The sequence below is a fragment of the Echiichthys vipera genome (assembly GCF_963691815.1).
Source record: "Echiichthys vipera genome assembly, chromosome: 15".
NCBI classification, from domain to species: Eukaryota; Metazoa; Chordata; class Actinopteri; order Perciformes; family Trachinidae; genus Echiichthys; species Echiichthys vipera.
This window is the reverse complement of record NC_139840.1, coordinates 24252480-24268457: the sequence shown is the minus strand read 5'-3', so window position 1 is coordinate 24268457 and position 15978 is coordinate 24252480. Positions and strand designations below refer to the sequence as shown.

Sequence of the window (15978 nt, the reverse complement as noted above, 5' to 3'; positions counted from 1 at the left end):
GCTTCCTTTAAAACCTTATCCACACATTTGGGGAGAGAAGGAGCGCGATGAAACGCACAAGATGACCAGGGAGAGGCAAACCTGAGCAATCAGAAAAGAGCAAATCACTTGGAGAGGTCAAAGCTGATGAATCGCATATTAACTGTCAAACACGGCAAAGAGAAAATGTTTTCATCTGAGAGGAACATAAAGGATGTGAAGAGAAAGAGCACAACTGGACGCCCCTCAATACTGAGCTGCACATCTGCAAAATGAAAAAATAAGATCGGCTCCTCAGATCAAAGTCACCCAAATGTATGGAAATAGTTTCCGATCCAGCTGTAATGGATGTCTCGCACACAATGGACTCCACGGGTGACTCCTGTGGGCCCTTGTCTGTCTCGTTGGCTGTAATAGTGATGGCGAGGGGCTCTGAGTGCTGCTGAGATTGGGAGAGCACATATGATATAGGCACGCTGCAATACACAGCTGTGTGTATTCAAAAGAAGAGTGGAAAAAACGAGTGAGGCTATCTGTGCCTGATATCTATCCTCTACAGCGGCCCATTGTAAGTGGAGATGGGCAGCACAATAAAGCACCAAGTTCAGTGCGTTCAAAGGAAAGTTGGAAAGCATCAGGACATGGGCTGGTTAATACAAAGCAAGGTATTATGGGAACTCTGGAGTGCTCAAAATGCTGCAGATGTGGAGCTAAAAAAAAGATAATCACATTACTGTAAGATTCTTTCCATTTGATGCCACACTGTCGACAGTTCACAGTTCAGTATCCCCAAAACTGCTCCTACAGTGCTCTGCCACACTGAAGGCACCCACAGCAGATGATCGTGTGCAGTGTAAAAGGTCAGACCTAATCTAATTGGCTCAGAGAGGCCCTGATCTTTACAGTGCTGTGCTTTAGTCTGTGAATCTGCTCTTTGACTGCTCTTTTAGCAGATAAGGAAAGACAGAGAGTGTGCAAGGCAGAAAGAAGGAAGGAAATGGCCTGCTGCTAAATGAATGCTTCTAAAATTTCTCTTCAGTTTGAGGATGAGCAACTGGAACAGTGACATAACGGCAATCACTGAATTTGACAAATTTACTGTTTATCAGAGCACAAATGAAACACGTATTAGCTAGCTAGTGTACCCCGCGAGGAGAGGACTTTGCCGGGAGGAGAGCGGGCGGCATCTCTGGAGACAGACCTCCAGTCAGCGGCTGTAGCTCCTCCAATTTAATGAGGGTGGACTCGCTGGGTCTCAACTGTGTATCGGCAGCAACAGTCCAGGATTAGCAAACTTTCTTTCAACAACGCCCCCCCCCCCCCCCCAACTATTCCTTTAAGCTTTCAGGGCTTTTCCAAAACTGCCTACAGCTAAACAGAACAGGAGATGCACACATCTAGACACACACCTTGAACGGGAGTTCTGCTTGAATGACTTCTATCCAACCATCAAGTAAATCAATAGCACCACAGAGATGAGGAGAGTAATGCTGCTTCCCCCCCTCTCCAAGTCAAACAAGGAGGATGTGGAAGATGTTTAAGGGTCAATAAATTGCAGCCAAGTTTTAATTTGGGTTAAAAATGTTGAGGCCTTAACTTCTTCCAGCTCAAGAAAACGTCATGGTCTGTCATGTGACTAGTGAAGGGTCCGGATGAAGAAAAAAGACCCCACGAAGAATCACATCCTCTACAAATAGCTCTACCCCCAAGAGATTTACCTTTTTTGTTTTTTTTAAACAATACTACCTGCTACTGCTTCCCTCCCACACTTAAGTCATCCTGGATTTCCCCCTCTGTCGGGCCACAGGCATTGCTTTTATTTCTATGGAAATGCGTCACTTAATCTCATGTGGGATGAGTTATGAGATTATATTGCACGTCAAAGTAGTATGGAGGATATTGTGCTCCCTCCCAGTCATAGAATGTGGTGTGTATGAGTCTTTACAACGTGATCACAAGACAAGAGTTTTATTTGGGTCTGTTTTGCATTTCAAATCCCCCCCATGTCTGTCCATTTTCTCTCCTTTCTCCCCAACATTTGTTAGGCAATTACAACCAAACGAGGACACAATAGTCCAGTCTGCAAGACTCGGCCTTCCCTTTCAAGTCCAGCCTCTCTCTGAGACATGTTCAGGAGCCAAATGTGTACAACAGCCATGGTACACACACAAACGCACGCAGGCAGGCAGGCACGCACACACGCACACACGCAAGCACAATAAAAGACAGGTGTGGAGCGGTGCAATAACTGAATACAGCAGGCTGTCAGCTTCAGAAACCTAAAAGGACAAGGCCACCATTGATCTTGGCTGATAATTGCACACCCTCTGCCCAAGGTAAAAGCACTAAAGTGGGAAGGAAAACACACAGACAGACACCCAGGACAGCAGGGTATGAAAACAGGACAGGAGTAGTAAAAACATGTTTGCTCTGAGTTTTTATCTCATCACATGTGCAGATACACACAGCCTCCGTACACACACACACACGCTGTGCTGACAACTGTAAGAAAAGAGCTGCTGTTGAGGGACGGGGCAAACAGTACCAACGGCAAAGAATGCCATTTTTTGCTCGCTACTGCAAACAAGTCCGGAGTGGAAATGGCATAGCTGGAAAATCGCTGTGTCTGAAAACACCTGAGGCCAGGTTTAAACAGAAAACACATCAGGGGAATATACACGGGGAGCAAATGGGAACAATGCTGGAAATAGTGAAGGACGCAGCAAGAAAAGAGCTATGATTCATTTTTACAGCAGTGAGTGCTGTGAACGCGATACTTCCATTTTAGAGCTTTTTTATGAATTCAATGGTACTTTGCATTGGTTACAATAACAATGCCCTGAGAATATCTATACTCTGTTAAAGAAACCTTTCTCAGTTGCTCCTCTGCAAATGGTTAAACACACAAAAGTGATAGAAGATTGTGTTAAGAATTAGACATCTTCTGATATAATTTTTTCTTCACCAATGCTGATAACCAAACTTGCTTATCGCCCGATACCTAGTACTGATCGCAGTGCATTCAAAAAAATCTATTATATATGTATAGATTCAATTTCCTTGCGGGAGTCATCCCAAAGGGATCAATAAAGTCTAAGTCTAGTCTACATATATATATATATATATATATATATATATATATATACACACACACACACACACACACACACATCCGTATGCTACTAACCTTGTATTGATATAAAATCATCGTTTTATGGCCTGGCTCAGGTTTGTAAAATATGAAATTCATACAGAGAATGAATGTCATAGAACTTACTTTTAGTATCTAGTTTGACAGTCAGGCATAACTGACTTCATTCATAAATATAGGAATAATAGGAATCAGTCAGCCATGATTTACTAAAACAACACACACTTAAAAATGTATATAGTAGAATAACAGCAACACTAGTGGCGCACCTCGAAGCTCTGCGTTCTGTGCGATTCATTGTTTTACTGATTTTAAAATAACGTTAAACTCCCCCCTAGCAGACCACTCATCTCCACTTTGCTGTTCTTAAAACACTCGTTTGCAGTGGCAGGACAGTGCAACTTGTTGTGCAAGCTACCGTTTTAGAGCGGCGAGGAGAATGGCTGTTTTATCTAGGTAGGTGTCGGTATCAAACAACCGAAGAATGATAAAGAGGCAGCTTGGGAGAAGGTCAAAACCTGCTTTCTTTCTCACCTGCACATACCTGGCTAATCACAATATGTAGTGGGTGTGAAAGCTGGAGTGCATGTTTTTTGAAAAAGTACAAAAATGGTGAGAGGTGATAATGTAAACATTGACTGTTTCTGACAGTGAACACAGCCGTAGAGGAGATGCCACACAGAGTACGCTGAGCCCTTTAGCAGGAAGAGCAATATCCATTTAAAAATACATGTTCAAGGAGGATCACAGCGCTGCTTTAATTAACAAATGTAGAGCAACACGAGGGAGACAAAAGAAAAAAGTCTGGATTAGCACTTTTCTATTCCTCGTCCGTTGTGCTTTTGTGTCTCACGTGTCACATACAGATGGTCGCCTCGCTGTCTGGTGGAGGAAGCCCTCAAACAACAACCTCTGATTAATGATTTTAGATAATCAGCCCTCATGCGCTCTCACACATGCGTGCGCACAGGTGCCTCTCCCTTTGATGAATACAGAAACAGACCATCTTCCTAATGGCCTCATCTGTCACGAGCCTCTCCCAGACCTAACGAGAGTGCGGGGACGATTTGTTTTACCGATTTTCTCTTTTCGAGTGTGGCGGCCGTGGAATTAATTACGCTGATTAAATATTGTCTGTCTGCGTTGTGAAGCTGGGGAAGGTTTGAAGACGGACTGTGTGTGTGTGTGTGTGTGTGTGTGTGTGTGTGTGTGTGTGTGTGTGTGTGTGTGTGTGTGTGTGTGTGTGTGTGTGTGTGTGTGTGTGTGTGTGTGTGTGTGTGTGTGTGTGTGTGCTAAGTGGCTTAAGTCGTGCCTCAGAACGGGCCCTGCTGTGAATATACAAATAAAAATATCAATAAACAGATATACAAGAAGAAATGCACTTAGGGAGAAAAAAGATGGGGTTTTTTTGCAAATTAATGTTCAAACATCCCGCTCCAATTACCTCCGCAGTGAAGTTCAAAGCACTAACTCAAGTTGAGAACGTACCGTTTCTTTAAATCAAAGTAATGATGAGCTTTTAAATAATATAAAGCCATTTTCTAAATAGAGTTACAAAGACAAGGATAAAGTAACAAAGATTTACATAAACGTGACAAAAAAAGGGACAAAAAGTAAAAGTAGGAAAATGTTTGTAAATAAAATGTGAATTGAAGAAAGAGTGCAGCAAAAATTCAAACCTGAAATTAAAGTTAGGGCTGGAAATTGATAAGATTCTGCTGATACCAACGGTGCAGGTCTTACTGAATCCTGGTCAATTATGTGTGTGGTAAAATAAGGGAAAACGGTTTACAGCGTCAATGCAGAGGAGAAAGAAATATTACAGCTCCGTTTTTGCTGCGAATGTTATTACAACGCCATGCTCTGGACCTTTTCTTCCTTTCCGTTTTGCAAGTGTCCAGCAGAAACTGAAAAAAATCAGTAAAAGGAATTGATAAACCAGGTGGTATACGATTCTGTTTCCAATTTGTTAATGGTTCTCGACTGGACGTGGTCCCCGAAGAGTAACATTCGTTCATTCGTTCATTCGTTCATTCGTTCATTCATTCATTCATCTTCAACCGCTTGTCCCTGTCGGGGTCGCGGGGGGGCTGGAGCCGATCCCAGCTGACATTGGGCGTGAGGTGGGGTCCACCCTGGACAGGATGCCAGTCTATCACAGGGCACATAGAGACGAACAGAGGCAGACAACCATCCACACCTACGGGCAATTTTAGAGTCATCAATGAACCGAACACGTGCACGTCTTTGGACTGTGGGAGGAAACCGGAGAACCCGGAGAAAACCCACGCAGACACGGGGAGAACATGCAAACTCCACACAGAAGGGCCCCACCTGGAACCTTCTCGCTGTGAGGCGACAGTGCTAACCACAACACGGTGTACACAGTGTACATGGTGTACTTCTCCGTATCAAGCTTTTTTTATTCAAACTGTTACTCTTCGAACCGTTTGAATAAAAAAGTTTGATACGGAGAAGTACACTATATTACAGTATCATAAGAGTACATGCAAATAAGACTATGGACTGGACCAAAGAGGAAACTGTAAACAGAACCACACGTACACCATCAGCTATAAGTCATACAGGCGTCTTCCCTTTGTGAAGTTACTCATGGTTACCCAGAAAGAACATGAGCCAACATCCCGACAGTGTGGAAACAGTGCGCCCAGAGTGTTGCTGTCAACTGTCTGACCTCTTTCTCACTCAACAGTCATGACTGACTCTTTCCAGCCCCCCCCCCCCCAGTCCTCCGGTCAAAGCCAACAACGCTTCCTCAACTGGCAGCAGCCTCGCGCGTGAACTGCCGAGGAGACGACGGGAGTAAAGCAAAGACAGGAGAAAGCTTTAAGATCTCTTCTGGCCGACTAACAGCCCCTTTACTGCGCGGGGGCCTAGTTCAGACAGAATATGATTAAAGTGCGAGTCATCTTTCACTGATGCAAGTTACAGAAACAGAGAGGGAGGGCGCGTGGAGGACATAAAAGCGCATGAAAGACAGGAGTAAACGTATAGTTTTCGCTGAGTGAAAAGCAGACACAGAAATGAGAAAGGAGAACAGAGAGAGATGAAAACCGAGCTGCGTCAGTGGACTCGGTCCTGAGAGTCTAGTCAGGGAGAGAGATTGGAGATGAGGCAAGCGGTGGATGAGCTCACCGCCTCCTCGCGGCTTTAAACGCAACACTCTTGAGTAACCGAAGAGCGGATTTACACCAGAGGCTCACAAGCTTTTCCACAACAAGGAGCCCCGCGGCCATACTGCCAGGAAATGACATCTGGGGAAATACTGGCAAGCACCAGCACCTCCCTCCACACAAACTCAGCAAACTGAAAATCCTGCATCAACTGACACTGACTAAATACAGTGATGACAAGTAGGAACCACGCTTTCTAAGTGACGGGAAATTAAAAACAACCGGCTGCTCTTTTACATACTTGAGTGTGGAAATATCAGAACCGTATTCTTTTCACGTGTATTCTTGTTTACATACTTTAACAGTCATGTATGCCATTTCTCACAATGTGCATTATGTGGCATGCAATATGAAGCAGATGCACTGCTACAATTAGAGTCGGCCCGATATATGGGTCAGCCGATACTGGCCTGTCAAAGATATATCTAAACTGGCGTATGATTGACATTATACACCGATAGGAAACCTTTTATACAGAACCTATAGTGCAGAAAATGATGCTTGGGGTGATTTAGGTATTTATTTCATTTTATATATATTCTTTATTTATTCTTTATTTTCTGTTCATTAAGAATTGGTTGACAATGTAATACATTAAATATACTGTATAAAATGAATGAAGTGAAGTGAATTTCCCCCCTCTTAAATCAGTATCGGTCATAAAATCCCATATCGGCGGGGCCATAGCTAGAATGATTAAGTGTTTTTGCAGCTTAATTATTCATTGAACTCACACATTAAGCACATTGCGAAAATTCCAGCCAGAGGAACTGCTGCTTTTCGCTCTTTTATTTCATTGCGAAGTGAATTTTTCGGGCGATATGAACTTCTGAAGAAACCAGTCAACTTAAGACGCTGGGAAGGAATTGCTATCAAAGTATGAAACTGACCGGATATTTGATACAATAACTTTTGGCACTTGACAGCTTTGGATACTCAGTCAGTACCAGAAAGATGCTTCTGTTCGGTACCCGGTCCTAATTAAAAGGACCAGTTTTAGGGCCTTTAAGACAGTTCAGGACCTGAAAGTTAAGAAGCCCCACAGTGTTCTCAGCCCACTGACTGACTCTCCCACACAGTTTAATCCTGTTCAACTTTGCTGCCTCGCTTTGTCAGAGTCACCGGTGCTTCAAAAGGCGTCAGGGACCCATTACAGCTTTATGTAACGTTGCGGAGACAGCGGCGTGCACGCACACATACACACAGAACCCCCCTGCTCCTCCTCCTCCTCCCCTTTCTGTGAACAAGGGGTTTTTCTACAGCTGGGTAACAAAGCATGACCCAATAATCCCAAAGCTTGACTCAAAGCTTAAGAACCCCCTCTCTTCCCTCCCTCCTCTTATATCCCTTCCTCCCGCTCTCTGAGGACTTTATAAGGCTCAGGCAAGGGGGCTCCTGGGCGCACATGCGTGTGTATGTGCCGGGAATAAGGGTTTTTTTACAAATACAAGCACGCTCAGCCTTGATTATTCTAATTATGACTTGGAGCGAGGAGTAGATTATTATGAACACATGGGCTGATGAGTAGTTGATGAGCTCACGTCTCTTCAATCCGTCAGTATTACGGTTAGGACAAAGACCTTCATGCGTACTTTACAGGGGCGGAGGACATCTAAGGGACATACCGGGCAACTCACCTTTTAATTTTTAATGTTTGCAGAGATGTCTTTAAGTTGTAAACATGATCAATTCCTACTGAAATATGCAGAGTTTTAGTCCGATTGAGAACAGCTGCCGAGCAGTGAGAGACCATGTCCAGTGGATATAAAAAAATTACCTAAATTATGAAAAATTAAAAGTCACTCATGCAGTGCCGTGTCTCATTGCAAAAATTAGAAAACAGTTGTCCTCCTTTTCTCACACACTCTTAGTCTTGCCTTTAACTTTCCGTGACCTCGGACACTGAATGAAGTTGCCCGCAGCAGAAAAGCAAACCACAGATCCCCCCCCCCCCCCCTGCCTATAGCACCAGATCCCATTAGTAATTACCTGAGACAACAAGAGCGACTCCAGATCTGGCTCTAGGCACACAGATTCTGAGAAACCCGGACAAAAAGAAGTCAAAGGACGAGAATGAGTTCATAGGAACAGAAGCTCCTGCTGTGTAACTTGTAGCTGTAAGGAACAACCCAAAAAAAAACTAAATCTCATGATAGCCTAGCTTGTGAGCTCATCGCTTCAGTGTTTTCAGTGGTTGTGTGTTTGACGGACAAACTGGAGCAGCATCAAGCACTTCAGCTCGGGACTGATGCAGACGGATGATGACTCTGTCTTGACTTAAAGCAAACTTAACGTGTATATACAGGAAAAAAGGCTTTCGTTTTAGTGTATAAATGTAGCTTGCAGCCCAATCTGAACAATTTACATGCATATTATGTTGTTCAAAAGTTGAATGCCACTTTTCTAGACTGCAATGCAGATGCAATATTTTAAACCATGCATGTGTCAGCATGCAGCCTTGTCTCTCTCCTAAATCGCTCTCCTTGCAAGTTCCTATTACAAAGCGCAAGAGGCACACTCGCTCTCTTAAAAACAAGTACTGCCACTATTTTAAGTGGCGATTATATTATGCCATGTCAGGTGAAAGCAACCTTAAGACTGTCATGTACAGGTGTGTAACATGATCCTTAATGAGCGCATTGTGTGTGTGTGTGTGTGTGTGTGTGTGTGTGTGTGTGTGTGTGTGTGTGTGTGTGTGTGTGTGAGTGTGTGTGTGGGTGTGTGTGAACGTGCTGTTGCCCAACTTAGTATCTAAATCCAGCTGTGAACAAAACCATTGTTCTCCTGTTAAGTCAGCCAGTAAAGCCTTCCACTGTAACTGGTTCCCATGGCCTGCAAAGTGAAGAACAGGCCGAATCTTATCTCAATGTCACACAGCTATTTAGCCCGTCTTGTGTTTTGTCGACAGAAAGACAAAACCATGCGCCTGCTGCTTTACCTGCTGTGACTGACCTTGGGGGGAGATTGGAAAGGATTCGCCGGTGAGGCAGGTAAGACTGGAAGCGACTGCTTACGGGTGTATGCTTTGTTTTGACCGTTTAAATTTCAACTGAAGTTTATGAACTAACGACATGCAGTTCCACAAATCCAAAAATTTACATTTTGGAACGATGTGCTGCAAACATTAGAATTATCTTAAATGGTGCACACAGACACACACACACACGCACACCTGTGTGGGAGGGGGGTTGATGTGTTTGTAATGACAGGAAGTGTTAAAAGTAGGTCACTTCTAAGTTGCTCAGAGCCCCCTTCACCAAAGTTATGGATTACAAACAATCCCTGCGTGTGGTATTTAAACGTTTGGCCTGGAAGGACGGGCAGAACAAAGCCAGAACAAATCTGACTTCAATAACTAATAAGCTATTAGAGGACAACTCTTGAGACAGACCCGGGCTCTGCAAAAACTTACAGAGCCAGATGGCAACAAATCTCACTTTCATATTCACAAGTCTCAAATTTCATTTAATTATAGGGTGGGATCGATGAGTATAAGATGCAATTAGATACAGCAGTCACAGAGAAACACAGCAGCCACAGCCCCCCCCACCCCACCCCCAAAGATACCTTGGAGCAACATGAAACCCCAGACAAGCTCCAGTGGCTCTTACACCATATGGTCTAAGACAAATCCTCCTGGTAACCATGAAAGCGTGTTTTTTTCTGTTTTGTTTTTTTAACAATCTATCGGCTTCATCTCGTCAATTTCCCCTGATGTCTGAGCTCGTTTTGTGGCTGTGCAGTGCCGGGGGTATGAAGCTAATGACAATGTTGAGTGGAGATGGAGCTTTGCGGAATGGCCCTTTGTTTGGAAACAGCCTCTCTCTGCAGCGCTGGAAACGCGAGACGCTTATCGATCATTTCAACTGGGAGCCTTTTGTGCTGCGAGAGGCTGAGGGGCTGCGGGTAAACGCGCTCAGAACTGCACTTTAACGCCGTGCACCGAAAGGTTTAACTTCAGCATAATAACTAAAAAAAACACCAGCACACATTTTCCACGCTGGTGGCTGCGACTGCGCTCTTTGTCCGGTCCGAGCAGCAGCAGCAGCGGCAGCGGCAAATAAACAAAAAAAAGCTGCGGGGGGATTTTTTTTCCGGATTAACGTTGGATTAATCAGAATAAGAGACCCAATAACCGCCTTTGTTCCCCGCCTAAGCCACCTTCAACCGACGGCGAGTTGAGGGGGAAAAACGACTTTTGTAACGAGAAATTCGCACACAAACAAAAATAAAAGCCCCGTCGACGCTATAACGCTTTTGTATCCGCGTCTGTCAGCCCTCCTCCGCCGCCGCCTCCCCCTGCCCCTCTCTCTCTCTCTCTGCCGGGGTTACGGCTCCTGCCCAGCGCCGACCGTCGACGAGGAGCCCCGGAGAGGAAGAAAAAGTGCCCATAGTAGCACAAAACACGACTTATGTTGTTTGAAAACCCCTCACTCTCTCTCTCTCTCACACACACGCACACACATATACACAGACAGACCTAAACACACACACACACACACAGAAGTGAAGGTAAAGACGCAGTAGCGCTACAAAGTAACGAAAAGCCACAATAGGAAGAAGAAGAAGAAGAAGCCCTTTAATGTTTGAACAGCAGCCGGTCGGCCAAGCTACCTCCGCTTCCCCATTTCACACGCAGGCCGATAAAACTACAAAAAATAATAAATAAGGTTGAAATTTGACGACAAATGTTCCCTCCGTAAACCAACTCAACTAGAACCACGCACAGACCCGTGTGTGGTTAAATAGCCAACGCGTTGAAAATAGACGCGTCGCATACTTTTTCCACGATAGCCGGAAAAACTTCCATCAATCATCTCCGGTAAAGATCCAGCAAAGCGGCAGAGGAAACGGTCCGTTCGTGCCGCACAAAATATTCCACTTACCGACTTGTAAAACGTTTTCCACACAGCCGGTCTCTAGAAGCCTGATACCCCGGCGGAAAGGCAGTCCGTCTCCCGTTCCCACTGCTCCTCCGGCTGCCCCCACGGTAGCCGTCGTACCGGTAGATCCTCCGCCACCGCCGGCGGTTGTAGGTCCGGACCCGGCACCCCCAGGACCGCCGGTAGCCGCCGACGGACCCTCCTCGCCGGCGACTCGGCACTGAAACGAAGAGTACATGCATATCTCCTTTTCGTTGCGGGGAAAAGACCAGTAGACGATGCGGCGCTGGACGGGCTCCGGGATCCGCTCGAAGCGCTCCTCCACTCTCTCGAAGGCCCACTTTTCCGCTACTGCCTTCGCGGCGCAGTCCAGAAGGGACTCCGGGGAACGGTACCGGGAGCTGGGCGACCCGCTGCCGTGGCCGAGCCCCGGGCCGGGACCTCGAGGAGCAGGGCGCAGGCAGGGTCGCTTGCTGGCTGGTGGTAAGGAGAGGAGAGGATGGGGTGGCTGTTCTCTGCGTCCTTCCGCCATGGCGAGCCGATCAACACTGACGAGACGAGCGGAGAGAGGACACGGAGCAGCAGCAGCAGGAAGCCACACACACACACACACACACACACACACACACACACACACACACACACACACACACACACACACACACACACACACACACACACACACACACACACACACACACACACACACACACACACACACACACACACACACACACACACACACACACACACACACACACACACACACAGTTCAATGGCTAGTGTAAAACCCGACAGGGTCTCACACAAGACTTCCGAGCACAACTTTCAAAATAAAACTCGCTGATTACAAATTTAAAAAGCGCGTTAGTTGTTGAGTTCATGAATAAGGTTCACACTTTTCTTTCTGGGGAATCTTTTTTTTGCACACCCCACCTAGGTAGGCTACTTGAGTATTTAACATCTATATGGTCATTTTTCTTTAATTCATTTCTTATTCCATCAACATTTTTATTCGTGCATGAAATGTGAACAACAATAACAAATTGCAGAAAAAAAAGGAAAAGAAATTAACTAGATGAAAATAATCTGTTTTTTCATGTCACATGGAACGGAAAAGGCATCAAAAGAAGTTTAAACCATTTACATTTAATCATAATAATATAATAATATTAATACATTTATTTGATATGGCACCGTTTATAAAGCCACAAAGTGCTTCACATGATACATTGTTCAAATAAGACCCCAACAGTAAAATGAGCAGGCAAAAATAAAAAGGCCTACCAATGGAAATAAAGATGAAAAAGACTTAAAAACACAAAATTACAGTTTAAACAAACACATGCCCGCCACATATATGGGATTACCTGGATCATCATTCTCTAGATATTGTATAAAAGCTTTTATTCATTTTTGACTTAATTTTTCCTTCCTTTTCCGGCTTGATCCTTTTTCATCTTCTGTTCCTTCTTTGGTCTTCAGCTGCTTCTACCACTTGTTCTTTCACGGCGTGTAGGCAGCTCTCCACTATAGTCAGAGGCGGATTAATACACATGCTGGCCTAGACTGCAGCCTAGGGGCCCCAGGTGAGCAGGGGCCCCGGATTGGCCAGGCTGATTTTCTTATTTACCTTAGTAGGGGGAAAAAAACTTGCCCCCTATTGGGGCCCTTAGAAACATAAAAAAAATTAAGTCACCGATTGGATAGATAAGGGACACATTAAGCCAATCAGCTGCCATCATGTGGCCGGGTGCATAAGGTCAGATTTGTGGTCTAATGATACTTCACTCACTGTTACTACACAGTATTGCGGCAAAATGTCAGAAAGGAAATGTGATAGAGCACGGAAAAGAAAAGCACAATGACTGAAAGAACAACAGGACCAACATCTGCTAAAGAAAATTACTAAATTTACAGTATTTTTTAAGGTGGCAGAGTCATCTTCTGTTAGAGCATAGATCTTTTTCTGATAAAGCATGATTAATAATGTGGGGGGCCCAAACAAACAGTAGCCCGGGGGCCCATGACCACCTTAATCCGCCACTGACTATAGTGCAGCTGTATCGTACCTGCCTCCGCAACAGGCGCTGAAGTAGCTGCCTTTATGTCGTATGTGTATGCAATTTGTTTTTGTTTGTCGAATACAAGTCAGTGTGGTGATAATGAGTATTTTATTTTATAAGAGCAATCCCTTAATTTCCTGTCTCCTAAGCTATATGTCTATGTGACTTGATGCAGCTGAGCAGAGAGAGAGGGGGGGGGGGAGAGAGAGGGAGAGACAGAGAGGGAGGGAGAGAGAGAGGGAGAGAGAGGGAGAGAGAGAGAGGAAGGGAGAGAGAGGGTCAGTAGATTGATGGGGGGTGGAGGATGTTACACGTCACTAACCAACACAATAACAAAACACTCCAGTCTCCTATCAGCGTGGAATGCCAGTTGCTGCTCCCAGATCTGCTCTCTAATATTTAAGTATGCTCTGTTATTTATATGAATGGGTGTAGCCATTGATGCAAAGGCAAGCAGCGGACACAATGTAAACAACAAGGCACCAAAAGCACTGCACTTTTAAAAGCCACCAGTTAACCTAATAATAAATAATCAATTCAAACGAACTGATGAATAAAAATGATCATTAACCTCAGTTATCACACTTTTAACACATTTTACACGGAAGCAGATAACGATCCCGACTGCTCCCCGTGAATAACAAAGTTACTCTTTTGCAAATTCAATTCACACCATTATGTGTCCTGCGCATATCAATGACCCAGGGGCAGCCAATACACATTCATTTGACACACAGCAGGACACAGAAGGCTTGGAGCCATGTTAAAAACACGTACAAAGTCATGAGTGGAGAGAAGTGCAAAGAGAAAAACTACTCACAGAAAGGCATACAATGTTATTAACATTACTGATCTTTATGATATTTTGTTACTAGCTCCATATTGTGAAAATACAAAGGTACAAAGGGTTGTGTACGCAGAAGTGACCTCATTTTAATATCATCTTGAGGTAAATTTACATCCGTCATAACTGTGATAACCTTTTGTAGTTCAGGGTCAAGGTCCTCAAAGTGTGTAAGCGTTAATTCTTGCAAACATCTGTGTGTGTGTGTGTGCGTGTGTGTGTGTGCGTGTGTGTGTGTGTGTGTGTGTGTGTGTGTCTATACGGTGACTCGAATACTTCATCGGTATCTGTAAAGAGACTTTTGTGATCCTTCAACTTGAAAACAATGTGCAGTTGTTTTGTAAGACAAAAATCAAATTCGTCATCTTTTTAGCTAAACACATGACATTATTATCCAGGCATGCATTATGTATAAATAAAACAAAACAGTTATGATACTAACTGGCAGTGAAGGTTATACTCTTCTAGCTAACAACAAAAAATGACCATGCACGTAATCTTTAATCGCAACGGTTATCAAGGTTACACTCTTTTATTGACTCTGTGATGAAGACGGAAAACACTGATTGCAGCTCACAGACGCTTTCCATTGGATTCAAATATATGTCTGATATGACAGAGAAGAAGAATGCTGCTCTTGACTTCATCACCAACCACATCCACTTGCACTGGAAACTCGTAGGAAAAACAAACCGAGCTGACCGGTCAGAGTTTTCGCAGTCTCCTCCAGCCTTAACATGTGTGTGAAAAGGGGCTATTGGTCACAGACCCTCCGCCTATCTACCTTGCAACACACCTGGTTCTAATAAGCTGCTCATGATCAAGCCACCGAAGCTTGTTTAGTGCTTGATAATGAGTTAGTAATTAGAATCAGGTGTGTTTGAGTCAGGAGATGGCTAAAAAACGCAGGGCGGTTGGTAACTCTCCAGGAGCAGGCTCAACTGTCACTGTCAAGTTTGGTGATGATGGGACAAGTACGGCCTTATTGTTACCTAACTGCAGGATTACACAATACAATAAAAGTAGTACTCTGTGAGGTGAATGCAGATTATTACACAAGAAAATTACACTTGATTTTACTCCTGACAACACAGAAATGCCCCCCCCCCCCTATTTCTGAAAAACATGACTTCTCGCCCCCAATAAAATTACCCTAAATTATTCAAAATTGAACAAATGTATTGTCAGACTTCACATTCTTCACATTTTAGATTCACATCTTAAAAGAAATGATTGAAATGGTGGAAAAAAATAATGTTGTGACAAATATATTTCTGACTCTATCTCTGCTCTCCTCCACTACAACACAAATTAACGCGTAGTTTCTTACACAGATGCTGACGACGAGCAGGCTTTAGTCATATTTTGATATTCATCCATATCAATTAATCATGCATAAAGTAGTCCCATACACCTGGAGGAAAAGAAGAAGGTGAGAAGAACTTGGGGTGAGTAGAAACTACATGCTGAGACCCTTAAAATGATGATTCACTAAGGGCGCACTCACACTGTCCTTCCGCATCGGGCCAAAACCAGTTTTTCGGCTAAAGACTAGTGCGTTTGACCAGTGTGAGTGCACCCGCTCCGCGCATAACTGCGGCCAGCGGGCCATCCACGGCCCGCCTGAGAGAGGTGGGCTTTTGTAGAGCGCGTTTGCACATGTACGAGCACGAGCGCGCGCACGTGTACGAGCACGAGCACGAGCCCTACGGCAGTAGCGTTATGTCCGCCTGTTCGGACATGTAAATAGAAGGATGGACCATGCGCGGACATTTACAACAACAACAATGGTGGCGAAAGGTTCACGTTGGTGTGATGCAGAGGTGGAGTGTTTACTGCAGCTTTGGTCAGATGAAAATAT

At 44.5% G+C, this 15978-nt stretch overlaps 1 protein-coding gene across 2 annotated transcripts in view; it reads right to left on the bottom strand.

Moving 5' to 3' along the window:
* Nucleotides 1–11754, bottom strand: part of zswim5 (zinc finger, SWIM-type containing 5) — a gene marked incomplete at its 5' end in the record, with an annotated part of 63141 nt that extends 51387 nt beyond the window's left edge. The window contains one exon of one of the 2 annotated variants that reach the window (XM_083927855.1): nt 11211–11754. In XM_083927855.1, the coding sequence (XP_083783981.1) occupies nt 11211–11739 (529 nt within the window). The remainder of the gene's footprint in view (nt 1–11210) is intronic. The other variant, XM_083927854.1, reaches the window with a different exon arrangement.
* Between the last annotated feature and the right edge of the window lie 4224 nt (nt 11755–15978).